The sequence below is a fragment of the Colletotrichum spaethianum genome, assembly GCF_022836535.1.
Source record: "Colletotrichum spaethianum MAFF 239500 DNA, contig20, whole genome shotgun sequence".
Lineage (NCBI taxonomy): Eukaryota > Fungi > Ascomycota > Sordariomycetes > Glomerellales > Glomerellaceae > Colletotrichum > Colletotrichum spaethianum.
This window is the reverse complement of record NW_026054790.1, coordinates 88,865-102,438: the sequence shown is the minus strand read 5'-3', so window position 1 is coordinate 102,438 and position 13,574 is coordinate 88,865. Positions and strand designations below refer to the sequence as shown.

Below are 13,574 nucleotides of genomic sequence, written 5' to 3'. Positions count from 1 at the left end.
CAACCATGTCAATAGGCGCGGTTCAACTTTTCAAAACCCCTCCCTTGCTTACGCATACGCGTGATGCTCCTCGTCTCTATTCTAACCGGTCTACTCCAGTCTGTAACTGTTTGTCAGTTATGTGTCAGGAATCGTAGTATTTGGGGGAAGAGGGAGCCCACCTCTCAATCAAGTGTAGTCCGCTCGCCGTCTCGACGATGGTGCTGATCTCGCCAGGGTTCAAGCCAAAGGCGGCATCCTCAAACTCCTTTTGCATATCACCCTTGCCGAAGTAGCCCAGGTCGCCCCTCTTACGGGCACTGCTGCAGTCGGATTCGGTCAGGGCCAACTCGCCAAGAGAGGTCTGGCCAGACTTGATCTTTTCCTCATGGGCCTTGAGGATTTCGAGGGCCTCCTCCTTGCTGCGCGTGATATCGGCCTGCAGGAACGTGTATGTTAGCTCTGGACTGCGAAACACTGGGAGACAGGGGGACATTAAACAACGTACCTCTCTCCAGCTCGAGGGGCGGCGGCTGCCCTTGTGCTTAACCAGCAGGTGAGCGGCGCGGATCTTGCCCTCTGGGACAGGGACGGCCTGGGGCCTTGCGCCGGCGCCGGCGCTGTGGTGGCTGGCCATGTAGTGCTTCAGCTTCTCGGTGTCGGTTCCTGCGGGCGGCTCCCAGCGCGAGACCTTTTCGGCGGCATTGAAGTAGTAGGGGAGGTTCTTGGAGTTGGAGTGTCGCACTTCCCAGCCCGATGGGAGACCGGTATCAGCCTGGAGGACATTGTTATGTTAGCTGACCAACTGGAATGGTGTTGTCTTGGTGGGCCAACCCAGGACTCAGCAGAGTTACCCGGAGAAGAGGGTCGGCAAGCGATGGCCGCGGCTGAGGCCGGCTCTGGATGAGGGGAGAGAGGGTAGACGGGGGGAGGCTTGTTGCGGGGATGCGCGTCGCTGCTTACTTACCATTGTTGCGCGTGACGATGTATACAACGGAGAAGCTCTATTATGGTTGTGGAAGCAAGGCTTCTGGGGTGGATTCGGCAAGGAAAAACGACGGCGTCACCGTGTACTGGACTGTTGACTCGGTCTGGAGCACAACAATAAAAGATGAAGAAGTCAAGTTGCAAGATGCGACAGGGTGGTTGTCGAGGTTAAGATACGAGCACACAGTCGGAGCTGGGCTAAGCTAGGTTGGACAGGACGGGAACTGGGCTGGGGTTGCCAATGCAGGCTGCTGTACGAGAAGAAGAGCAAAGAGGTTCCTTTGGGTTAAATGCAATGGATTGGACGAGAGATTTGGGGGACAGAACTGGAGCTGAAGGATGACGTGCGGCTGCCGGGGTTACGGTGTGTTGCTTCACTCTTACTCTGCGAAAAAATAAAAGACTAGCAGGACGGCGGGGGGGCGAGCTTCAGCAGTACAGCACCAACGAGCGTTAGTGGAGAGTGAGGGGTGGGTTACGGGGGGATCTGGTGACCTCTGGCAGTGACAGGGAAGCACCAAGGACACAGAACACCCCTCAGCGCTTGCCCCCCCTACCTCCTGTGTTGTTTCCCTGCCAGTTGTTGGTGTCCTTTTTGCCCCTGTAAGGCGGGGGAGGAAGGCACTAGAAACACCATTGGCCAAGTACCCGCTTTACTCTCTGCAGGATCACGTGGACAGTGGTACCCCATGCTCGCTTTGTCAACTCACACGATTGTTTCATCTCACCTCCACGACGATGTTCCGCTGCCCAAGATCGTGGGCCCTGTTTTCAAGCTGAGTTGCAGTTGTCACTTGTCATTCTTCTCAGGGATTCCCATCCCGGCCCTGTCGATCCGTCTGATCACGCCCGTTATCTTTCAGGTTTTCCCCGACTTTGAGGGAACCGAACACGATTGGTTCATGCCTCTTCTCTGGGTCAACCCCAACATCTCGGACTACTATGTAAGGTAGGGGACTGGGTCGGTTGGCCTTCGCCGAGGCAGTTAGTCAGTGCGACTGCGGAAGAAGCTGAGAGCAGATGCTTCATTCAGACAAGTCTAGGTACCGGATTACATTGGGAGCTAAATCCGCGGCACTGGACATTTAATTTGCAACTCGCCACCTCGCATCATTACATCAAAGAACAGTACTTGCATCTTCTACCCCATACATAGGATGCAATGGCACAGCAGCCAAGTCGAAGGCTTGTCGCCGGTTCGAACACACCTGTCAAACCCAGGCACTACCAACCACCAAATGACCTTGGCAAAACTTCACATGACGTGTCGACCACTGTTTCTAATCTGGGATTAAGGGTTCTTTGAGTGTGATTACTATGGCGAAGTGACCAGCGAATTCAACCGCGTACCGAGTTGTGTAAATTTGAGTCAAACAGAACGTCGCATCCAGCTACAGCAACCGAACAGGGCTGCGTAAATATATCCAAAGAGTTTTGAATTGAATTCTCCTGAAAGTCGCCACCGAAGCCAAAACTGGATGACCAACCAAGTCTAAGGCTAGAAATAGGCAGCATCGAAACCGAAACTTGCATTATAATCCCTTAGACAACTCGCTTCTAGAGGCGCAAATGCCTTTCTGCTCCCTAGACCGCCTTCAAAACGCAATACCTTAATCAGCCAGTGACTCACCGGTAGACCACCTCGGTGAAACGGTAACCAAAAGGCAGGACAGTGGCTGACCGAGAGACCCACCTTTTCGTTGCCTCCCACCACAGATTCACTCACTGCAAAAGGAAGCCGTGCGCTACCGCCTTTCCACCTTCCATTATTTGCGCTGCACTTCGCTTTTTCCAACTTCTGCCTCAACCCCTCAACATCACACCACCTGTCATCGACGCGCACAGATTTTCGATTTTGGCCGATAGCTGCACGCGACGTCACCTACGAAAACACTCATCACACCATCCTGCCTAAAATCTCTTCCTCCGATACACGAATTGCTTCGCGATCGACTGGCACGATGGCTACCCCCATGTCCACCACTTCTCAGGACGAGGCGGCGAACAAGAAGCTCGAGCAGATCACCTTCCGCTTCTGCTCCGAATGCTCCAATATGCTCTACCCCAAGGAGGACGAAGAGACGCACCGCCTCCAGTTCACCTGCAGAACCTGCCAATTTACCGAGGAGGCCCAGTCGACTTGCGTCTTCCGCAACGTCATGAACAACGCCGCCGGCGAGACGGCCGGTGTGACCCAGGATGTGGGCTCGGATCCTACTGTAGGTGATTCCCAGTCTATTCTTGCCCCTGTTGTATGCATTGGTTGCGGCCACGCCATCCTGTGCAGCGGTTGCGGCAACCCGTCCGATGATTTCAACGTCTCGGCCGTTGTTGTCCAGCCCGGCGAGTCCCAGAGCAAGAAGACGGAAATCACGTGGGACGACCTGATGGACATGGCCGAAGACGAAGCCCTCGACGAGTACGACGAAGAAAAGGAGTCGGTCACCTCCGACGACATCAACATGGGCCTCGCGGGCATCGCGCTCAACCAAGAGCCAGGCTCGGCGAACCGCAACGTTTCATGGCCGACCTTCCAGCTTGCGGTCAACCAGTGATTTGACGTTCACGATACGATACCACTCAACTTGCTTCTGGATACCCCCCACGCCTGGCGGTGCTGGGTTGGCTGTTGCAATGGATTTTTGCTTCCACTTTGGATTCGAGACCTCCTTTGTGATCAGCTGGCTGACGCTGCATCTTGCTCGGATCTAGCTTCCACGATCAAACAAGGAATGCCCCGCCTGCAAGGGCGGCGAGGCTGTCTTCTTCCAGTCTCAGCAGCGAAGTGCCGAGACGGGTATGGTATGTCAACCTGCGCTCAATCCCCTTTACGAGGCACAACTGGCTAACCCGCGCGACTGCAGAAACTGTTCTATGTTTGCTGCGATTGCGGTCACATCTTCCAGTAAAAGACGCGACCCTTTGACGATACCCAAAGATTGTGTTAGAGGAAGGAGATTCTGCATTGTAAGGAGTATTATGGCGTTTGAGCTTTGAAATGGGGGGAAAAGGCCAAGGGGCCACGGTCTTGTCTTTAGCTTTACAACACTCAATGTTGTCTTACAAATGGACACGCTCAGTCTTGATCACACCGCTATCCTCTTCAGCCCTGCAGTGACTTTTTTACTTTGTGAATGGTCTTGTGTTTGATGGAGATTGGTATCGACTGCCAACCCTGATAAACGCCGGCTCATGCTATCATATAGTACATTCCCACTCTTTTGACGATTTTCCTGTACATGTACACAAACATCCTACACATCTCCCTTCCACGTCCTTCGCATCGCCCCGGCCCAACGACAGCCTTCTTATGCGTGCATGGGCGCCATGGACAGGATCTTGCTCCACTTCTTCCTCCTCAGCTCGGCACCGACGACGCCGTTGATGCGCGATCCGACGGGGTCGCCGGCCTTGTTGATCAGAACGCAGGCGTTGTCATCGAATCGGATGACGCTGCCGTCGGGTCGGAGGGTCTTCTGCTTGGTACGGACGACAACGGCGTGGCGCATGTCACCACGCTTGACCTTGTTCGCGGCCGAGGAACCGGCCATGCCACCCTCACCAGCACCGCGGTGCTTCTGGACGACGACGACAATTCTGTCACCTATTTTTATCTCATGTTAGGATTCGGTTTCGATCGTGCGCGAGGGAGCGTAGACAGGAGGGAGTCGTACCGATCCGGGCGAGTTTCTTCTGGCCGACAACCATGGCGCACTCGACCATTGCGGCGCCCGAGTTGTCGATGCATTGCAGCATCGTCTAGCATGGTGTTAGCAGATAGGCAAGCATCTGGTTCAATGGGACGATCAAGGTACCTTTAATTGAATCATCTTGGCGGCAAGAGGTAGGGCTGTGAATTACCAGATCTCCCCTAGCTGGTCACTGTCGCTGAAGCTATCTCGAAAAGGTGGAACTGCAAAGTTGAAATTCCACAGCCGCCGGGAGAACGGGAGAACGTAAATCCGACACTCAGAGGGGGGGGCCAGCTTGTGGACGGGTCTGGTCTGCTCTGGTTGCTGGGCTGCTGAGGCCAGACTGAACAACGGGAACGGGCTAGCTGCATCTGGCGACATGCATCTGATTGGCTGACGTAACTCGTCCGACCTGGTCTGTGCGACTATTTTGACGTCTCAGCTGGGGAAGCCACTCCAATAATAATTGCCTAGCCACTGAGATTTGCAACTCGTCATTGGCTCAAGCCCCCCAGACAAGGTGCAATCCAATGTTTCCCTCTTTCGCTGTCTTCCTCCCTTTTGCTCTGTGTCTACTTCTTTCCTCTGTTGGACTCTGTTCGATAGCGATTTGCTGGAACTGAATTGAGCCTGAGAGGAAGACACATACACACACACACACACACACACACACATACGTATACACACGGCCTATTGGTCATAAGTGTGAAAGCTACTCTCACGCTTGGCTGGGCAGGAGCGAATTAAACTGGGACAGACGGCGACTTCCATTTTCTCTTTCAGGTGCAACCCAACCTCATCCACTTCCCGTTCTCATTTCACTCCTTACCTCACCTTACCTCTCTCTCTCTCTCTCAACCTCCTGGTCCGTCCCTGCGTCGCCTTTGTTTGCCCGGTCTCCCTTGCGGTGGGTGAAGCTATTTTGCTCCCCAATATTCATTCCTTGGTCCTGCATCCCAGCGCCCACGATCAGGCGGACGACTAGCCTCACTCATATGATCCACGGCCCTGTGCATTGAATCCCCACCGCCTGCGTACCGAGACCAGCCTCTCCTCGTTGCTTGTTTATGCCCCCTTTGAACCGGAAGAAATGACGACACCCAGCTCGAGCTGACCCTCTCTACTCGTCCAACCACAGCGCCTTTCTTGGTATAACAGCCTTTTCCCCAGTTTCACCCGCAATTGCTCCCGACCCTCAGCGGCCACTTGCGACACATCCTGAACCAACTGTCACTCACTCTCTCCACGTCTGCTTTTTGCGCTTTGCGTGGGCTATCGAAGGCAGTCCAACTATCGACCTAGGTTCCTTCGTCCACTCCTTGCTCTGTGCGCCGACGCTGGACCCTCCCGACTCTCTTTTAGCCTTTTCCGCATTTGCCCGCAAATCCGCTCCTTCAACATTGCGCTTAGGCTGACAGCGACGGCTACGACGGGAACCATCTCAAGATGCCGCCTTCCGGCACTGCGGCGAAGAAGCAGAAGCAGAAGCAGACGCTGACGTTGGCGCAGCTTGCCTCTTATGACGATTTCCTGACGGATGCGTTGGTTGATCATGTACGGCGTTCGGTCCGGCCGGGCAGCGATGTCTTCGGCACTCGGAGGCTGATGAAGCTGACACTTTGCAGGTTTTTTACTGGACTACAATCCCCAAGAACCGAAACTCGTATCATCCCTCCCGAGGCGTACGCGAAGAGGACATTACCCAAATCATCCAGAACGAGATTGTTGTCAAGAGGGACCTCGAATCCGCGGAGCGGAAGCTGCTAGCCACCGATGGCTTCCGCAAGTTTTTCACCGCCCTCAAGACGGATAAGGCGAAGGAGGACTTCAAACGCCACATGCGCCGCTACACCCAGGTCTACCTCCCCGACTGCCCCTTTGAGGTCAATTCGACAAACCGCTACACGATTGTGTCGCACGAGGCCGCCATTACTGCCCGACGCTTCATCCGGAGGAACGAGACAGTCAAGTACCTGGCCGGAACCCAGGTCAATATCTCCCCCGAAGAGGAGCGGGAAATGACGGCCCGTAAGAAGGACTTCAGCATCATCATTTCTGCGAGAAACAAGTGCGCCAGCTTGTTCATGGGCCCGGCTCGATTTGCGAACCATGATTGCGGGGCCAACGCGAAGCTCATGACGACTTCCTCGGCCACGATTGAGATCATTGCGACGAGGAACATTGATGTCGGGGAGGAGATTACCGTCACATACGCCGAAAACTACTTTGGGGAGGACAATTGTGAATGTCTCTGCAAGACTTGCGAAGACCGATGCACAAATGGTTGGGCGCCTGCTGAAGGGGAGGTCGTGGTGAAAAAGAGCATCGAAGAGCCTGTCATGGACGGATACTCATTGCGCCGGCGGAGGAGGGACGATAGTACGGGACCTTCATCCCGGACACCCTCCGTTACACCGGACATCCGACCCCGAGTGTCCAAGTCTCGCTTGCGAGGTGGAAAGTCTAGCCGCGATTCACTGGCAGTCGACTCGCCCATGTCGGATGCTTTATCGCCGGATAAGAAGCGGTCTTTCGACTCGCTCGTCACACCGCCCATCACACCTTCCAAGAGACGAAAGGTGTCAGCAACACAAGCAGTCATGGTCGCTCCAGGAGCACTTGTCGGCTCAAGGGACAGCTCGACCTCCGAGTCTGTGCGCAGCATGTCGTTGACAAGCGGCGGAAACGAAGATGGCTCGGTGACGGACATCACTGAGCCGGAGAAGGACACGCCGGAACCGAGCCAGTCACACAAGAAGTCGGAGCTCGTCAAGGAGGAGGAATGTGAAGAATCCACGGGGCAAGTGCTGGCCAATGCGGCGCCATTCTCCTCGCAGCGTCAAGGCCAGAGAGGCAGGACGATTGCGAGGTCGTTTGACACATCCGCTTCGATTCGAGCAGCATCCGTCATGGCCTCCAGGTCGATACCCATTTCCTCTCTGTGCAATCCCCCGTCTCCCCCCTCAAAAGGCAAGGGGAGAAGTGCCTCTGGATGGACCACCATGGCGTACTCGACGAGCATTACCACCGCGACAAAAAGACAAGATCGTATGAGCATTGCAGCTGCTGTGTGCAACAACATGGACACAAAACCGGTGGCGATACCAGACACAGACGCAACGACAGGCTCTGGCAGAAGCGGTTTGAAGTCGATGCAGGCCGACAGGATCCCCCCAACAAAAGAGCCGCTCGAGAGCTCCCGCCGGGAGCGCCTGGTGCAAACGTCAGAGGTTGAGGCCGTGACGTCAATTGAGCAGGACGTCCTGAGCAACCGCAGCTCCGACGGTGTGCAGGCGTTGAAGGTTGAGGCACGGGTGTCGACGGAGAATCCTGCGCCGATCACTGACAATATCCAAGTCTGTGCAAAGGTCGATGAGACGACGGTGGAGGTGGAGGCTGCTAGCCAGCCACCACCAGAAGTAGTAGCAGCTCTCAAGAAGCGCAAGTATCAACGGCGCACCTTCATCAAAGAGACCACGCCACCCGCAAAGACCCGAACGCCCGGCGATTACACTCTAACGCCGCTGCTACTCTCGGAGCCGCAGACCGCGTGGGTTCGCTGCATGAATTGCGAGACGGCCTTTGTGCAGCAGAACGCTTATTACACCAAGAGCTCGTGTCCGCGATGTGAGCGACACTCGAAGCTTTACGGCTACATCTGGCCCAAGACGGAGAGGGCTGGACCCCGCGACAAGGAGGAGCGCATCCTCGATCACCGCATCATCCATCGATTCTTGGGACGGGACGAAGAGGCGCGTATCCGGGGTCGAAAGAGACCTACAGCAGGGCTGTCCGAGGCACGCGAGGATGACAGGGGAGGAAACAAGCGCCTCAGAGCCGCAGACGAAGATTCCGGGGAAGGGGAAGACACGGCCGGGTTGAGACGGAGCGGTCGGATGCGAAAGGCCAGCCTCAAAGTGGCATGCCCGTGAGAAGAGGCGCGCGAAGTAGCCAACCGGGAGTGGCCCGGCACCGAAGCCTGGAGAAGAGAACGTTTCCACAGCTTCGGGTGAGCTCCCACCGTGGCTTTTTCGGGGGGGTTCCTTCAGGGGAAACGAACGAGGATGATTTATAATTGGAACGTGGGAAACCTTGGGGTGGAAAGGCGTCTGTCTCATGTTTCATTGCGATAGTACCACACTCTGGCTTTTTTTTTTTTTACCCCCCTTCTCGTTGGTGTTTTTTGGTATGCATGCATAATTGCATGGGCGGTACATAGATGCCATAGCTCCTCACCTTTGCATATTGTCCGACCGTCCGTCTGCAGGGTAGCACAGAGGATAGGGGGAGTTCTCTTTCGATTTGGCGTGGTGTTGGGAGACAACATTCCAGCCGTTTGTCTTGGCTGGGTAGACTACTTTAGATAAGGAGGTGTGTTTTATTTATTTCCCCTTCCTCTGGGTGCACACAAACATACGCATGCACACCGAGGATGGGGGGACTCAATGAAGCCAAGCGGGGGGACTGAGAGAAAATTGATGAGAGCAAACTTACTTGTTCAAGACGGTGACATTTCCTCTACGTGCCGATGATGCCTCCCGAAGGCTCACCAAGTCGTTGTTTTCTTTTCTTTTGTGTTCCCCAACCCGTCGAATTCGGACATTGGTAAGCAGCCCTCAGTGCAGCGTAAAGCGTACTGCGTGCTTACCTGCGTGTCTGCTGCATCTCTCTCGCGTCTGGGCTGGACGGGCGCCATGCCATGTGAGTGATGGTTTCGGTCGGCGACCGAAAACGACTTGACGGATGTGCCTCACCTCCCTCACCACCACCACCACCACCAATACCACGACCGCTACACCATCCCACAAACACCCAACGCAGAGAGGCATGGACTGATTGACATTCTGGCAGAGACATTACCTTTCGACACCACCTCGACACGCTGCGATCAACGACCCCACCAAGATCCCCAAGCATACCTACTGCATAAAGTCGGTGTCGTCGCGAACGGTGCGTCGCTAGCAGTCAACGCTAAGGCAAAGCAAACGCTATTCTAGCTCACCACACTGCCTCTTGGAATTTCTTTTCTGGCCTTCCCCTGCCCTTGCTGCCCTGCTTGTCATAAAGCTCGAGCACCACCTCTCCGTCCTAGCTCGGATCTTGCCTCCCAGACTCACCCAACACCTCACCGATTCCCGACTTATATCTTGGGCCCCTTCACCTGGGTCCTCTCCGGATCGTCTAAGACGACAAGGCCACCCTCTTCCCTTTCCCTTGCATCACCTCACACCACACAACTCTCTTCCACATCATTGGGGCGGCCTCCGTCGATACCATGTCAACGGAGACGTTTACGCAAAAGGCCATGATGAGTGCCGGCCTCTCGGGGCCGCACAATTACCACTACCAGCAGCACCACCTGTACAACCCGGCCCCGAGGCTGTCCGCCCTGGTCCAGGCTAAGCAAGCCAAGTCCTCGTCGAGGCGATCACCGACGGTGGCCCGGCAACACGCACGACAACGGCAACCGCAGCCATTACATCCCCTGACGACAATGGTCGCCGTGGTTTTCGACTACTTTTTGAGGGGTGTCCTGGATCTCACGAGACCGCCGAGAGAGCTGGTGAGCCTCATTGTGAGGTGCGTCTTCACCAGCTTAAACTGGGCGTATCACGCCCTGCCCATGCCGCTTGCAGTGGGCATGTTTTACTACGGATTCCAAAGCGTCCCCGATGGACTGCGCAGCGTCGAGGAGCTGCGGGTGATCTACAGTTCGAAGCTCGACGGCGGAGCGATCGCCGCGAGTGCATTCGGTATCGAAGGTCTCTACGGGCTGGGTGAGCTGGCCTTAGTGCGATGGGGAGACCTGGGCGTGCTGTCGGTAAGTCTTCTGACATCATCCTCATATTTATTTTTTGTTCCTCTCATGTTTTTTTCCCGCCCCATGGCTTGTCTCGGCTCGGGCATGCGCTTCATTTCTTCGAATGAAGGCGCATCCGAAACCAAACAAACCAGAATTATGTCAATCAAAAGAGGCAAAAAAAAAAAAATTGTGTTGGGGCTGACGTTGGTCCAGGCGTTTTACTGTCTTTCCATGATGACGGCGGCGTATGCGGTCATGGTGCTCATAGAGATGCGCGACTACATCCTCGACACCTGGGCGCTCATCGTCAACGAGGCTCTCGAGGTCAAGGCGCTGCTGCGAGCGGACGAAGCCTAGCTGATGCCCTCCGGAAGGGGGATTGGTCTGCTTTCGGACTCGCTCCTCGTCCCCTTGGCCTATTATGGTATTGGTCCCACGGGCGATTACCACCAGTGTTGTCTTTGATTGCTCTTTTTTGATTATCGTTTATTTTATTTTTTGTTGGGGGACGAAAGGAGAGAGAGCTGTGTGTGGTCAGACTTGGAGATCTTCGTTTCCCCGTTCTGGTCTAACGCCTTTTGCAGGGTGACATCTCACCATCACCATCACCTTCACACACACACACACACACACACTCACACTCACACTCACCTCCACACCCACGCTCTCTCTCACTTACACTCACTCCTGGGACAAGCCGGCATCCACCGGCTCAAAAGTTTAAAAATGGCGTCCATCCCATCTGCACGGCGCTTTGGGCGAGAGTTTCGTATCTCTTGGCGTGGCATTCTGTTCCGGATCTTCGGACGAAGTGGGAAAAACAGAACACGGAGTTTTGGTCGAGTTTGGGAAAACTTCACGACGGATTGATTTGTTGAGAGACGGATGCCAGTCTGACGGTAACAAGACACGCCAGTCGACTGGCATCAACGGATATGATAATGATACAATACCTAATGAATATAAATTACTGGTCCGACACTCCTCCATCCATCGCGTGATGGGTGGGGAGGAGGATTGGAGACATTTCAAGATGAACCGCCCGTGCTACATAACTCTCCTCTTCAGTCTGTTGACTTTGTCCCCCTTGTCGCCGCACACCAACCATACTGCTCCACGTCTCGTCATCTTGCTTCTCTCGTCATTTCGAAGGAGCTCCAGAACGCTGACTCCTTGGGGTTTCTGCCGCACCCATTTTCCCCTTCTCTGCGGCCAACAGGCCACCCACACAGCCAGCCATTGGACAACGACAGAGCTAGTCCCAGCTCTCTCTCTCTCGTCTGTGTCTCGGTCGACCCTCACATCCCTCGTCCCCCTTACATTGGCCTGCTTACATAGGTAATGCACCTTTCGCTTACTTTCCCCGCATTCTTTTGACGGTTCGAACGCCCGCCTGCACGGGCATGGGTGGGTGGCCTACGGGAAAGGCACAATGAGGGGGCAGCGTTTTGCGATTATACTCATTCTCCTTATTCTGAAGTCGACATGATTGGTGCTTTCCGGACCTCCACTTGCTTTCCATGTCTAAGTTCCGTCCTACCCCAGACTTTCCCCCCTTCGTTCCACGCATCTTGAAACGGACACTCTGTGTAAACACCTCCAACACCTCCAACACACACCAAGACTTTTCCTCCATACGCCTGACAGTTTCGAGTTCCTCGCCTTGCCTAGAGCCCACCACCCATGGATGATCAGACCGAGCGCAGGGCATCCTGCTGTGGCGCGTGAACGCCCTTCGCCACGTGCCGCCTTGCGCATTGTAAGGCAGAGCAGGGCCCAGCATCTCTTCCCTCTTTCGTCAATGGCTCACTGTCCTATTCTTGGCCGTTAGAAGTATGCTTCCGCTACGGATCGGGGGCGGTCACCGGGCATGTGGCCCAGCCCTGTGTATAAGGCCCTCGTATGCCAGGCCCAACTCTACTGCGTCGGACCAGCGAATCTTCTCACCCTCGACGGTTTCTCTTGATGTATTCGGCCCGGAGCATGGCTGACCCTGCGTGATCGCCGCGATTCATGTTGCATTCGATTCATTCTTAAGTCGCGATTCCGGAAGGTCTCAAAACGTTCCCCTCCTTTCTTCTTTCTGGTGCGCCAGGAATTTGTTCCAACATTCCTACTCCCGTCGATTGCCGCGCCGTCGAATCGGGTTCGCGACACCACAGGAGCGTGTCTCAGACACTCACTAGCTAGACCACGACTGATTGACGATTTCCCCGTCCAAGGGCGAGACCCTTGTCAGGAACCGAAAGAAGAAATATAAAAATATGTTGAGAATGTTTGCCAACATGAACGGGCTGGGTAGCCTGCTTTTGGTGGTCATCGTGCTCATGGCTCTGGTGTTTGCCGCATCGAGGTTCGACTTTGTAAGTGTTTCACCGGGGCCGCCGTGATGCTTTCGGGCGCCCCGCAGTACTGACCGTTTCGCATAGATCTTCACGTCAGGCAAAGTTGAAGAAGTCGAAGGGGAGGAGGACTCAACATATGCTTTCTATGGCTCCAGGAGGAGGAGGGCTTCCAGTGGGTTTCCATGCAATGGCGATTAAGTGGACTTGAGTCTCTTACATGAAAGCCAGGTGAGAAACGGGTTACGTTCGATATCTGAGAGTCGGCCCAGCTGGGAGGATTGCGCTTATCTAGCTGCGAATGCTAGACCATTATACACAAAGACGATGTTTTCGCCCTCTTCGTACATCCTGGGATGATGATGGGGCAGTCGACATAGCGAGGCTGGCACGACTAGAGCGGTACAGCCGACTAGATCGCCCAACACGATTATTTGGGATAATTTACGAGCTTGGGAGGATACAATTTGCAAAGGGAAGAGACAGACATATTCTTGCTGGTTAAAGCTTTTGGTAGGGTCTTGCTGTTTACAGGAATCCCGCTCGCATTTGAGTACTCGAGTATCTCATATGGGGTTGCTTTTCGATGCTATCTTTCCTTGCAGGTGTAACATGTATAATATTTCAACAGACAATCGCTTAAGCAAAATTTCTTCACCTAGGCCCCCCCTTTTTCCGAGATTCTCTCTAGGGACCACAATCAGGGTGAGGCATATCTGATACCCAAAGTCACTGGCGACACGCGAGTATAGTTTGGGTTGCCGTAAGCTT

General features: G+C 54.7%; 6 protein-coding genes across 6 annotated transcripts; 4 read left to right on the top strand and 2 right to left on the bottom strand.

Moving 5' to 3' along the window:
* Nucleotides 1-124: 124 nt before the first annotated feature.
* On the bottom strand, nt 125-949 carry ColSpa_07729 (peptidyl-prolyl cis-trans isomerase ssp-1; the record flags this gene model as incomplete). The annotated part of the gene is made up of 4 exons (XM_049273941.1): nt 125-418; nt 488-754; nt 814-878; nt 943-949. 4 exons carry the CDS (start codon nt 947-949, stop codon nt 125-127), a joined length of 633 nt encoding a protein of 210 aa, XP_049129898.1.
* A 1,978-nt stretch (nt 950-2,927) lies between these two features.
* On the top strand, nt 2,928-3,875 carry ColSpa_07728 (DNA-directed RNA polymerase II subunit RPB9; the record flags this gene model as incomplete). The annotated part of the gene is made up of 3 exons (XM_049273940.1): nt 2,928-3,218; nt 3,679-3,768; nt 3,831-3,875. The coding sequence occupies 3 exons, from the start codon at nt 2,928-2,930 to the stop codon at nt 3,873-3,875; spliced, it is 426 nt and encodes a 141-aa protein (XP_049129897.1).
* A 399-nt stretch (nt 3,876-4,274) lies between these two features.
* Nucleotides 4,275-4,722, bottom strand: ColSpa_07727 (54S ribosomal protein L38, mitochondrial; the record flags this gene model as incomplete). The annotated part of the gene is made up of 2 exons (XM_049273939.1): nt 4,275-4,570; nt 4,641-4,722. 2 exons carry the CDS (start codon nt 4,720-4,722, stop codon nt 4,275-4,277), a joined length of 378 nt encoding a protein of 125 aa, XP_049129896.1.
* Nucleotides 4,723-6,104: 1,382 nt separating this feature from the next.
* On the top strand, nt 6,105-8,590 carry ColSpa_07726 (histone-lysine N-methyltransferase SET9; the record flags this gene model as incomplete). The annotated part of the gene is made up of 2 exons (XM_049273938.1): nt 6,105-6,212; nt 6,284-8,590. The coding sequence occupies 2 exons, from the start codon at nt 6,105-6,107 to the stop codon at nt 8,588-8,590; spliced, it is 2,415 nt and encodes an 804-aa protein (XP_049129895.1).
* A 1,343-nt stretch (nt 8,591-9,933) lies between these two features.
* ColSpa_07725 (uncharacterized protein) lies at nt 9,934-10,818 on the top strand (the record flags this gene model as incomplete). Its single annotated transcript, XM_049273937.1, has 2 exons — nt 9,934-10,479; nt 10,675-10,818. The coding sequence occupies 2 exons, from the start codon at nt 9,934-9,936 to the stop codon at nt 10,816-10,818; spliced, it is 690 nt and encodes a 229-aa protein (XP_049129894.1).
* Nucleotides 10,819-12,746: 1,928 nt separating this feature from the next.
* ColSpa_07724 (uncharacterized protein) lies at nt 12,747-13,004 on the top strand (the record flags this gene model as incomplete). The annotated part of the gene is made up of 2 exons (XM_049273936.1): nt 12,747-12,824; nt 12,891-13,004. 2 exons carry the CDS (start codon nt 12,747-12,749, stop codon nt 13,002-13,004), a joined length of 192 nt encoding a protein of 63 aa, XP_049129893.1.
* Between the last annotated feature and the right edge of the window lie 570 nt (nt 13,005-13,574).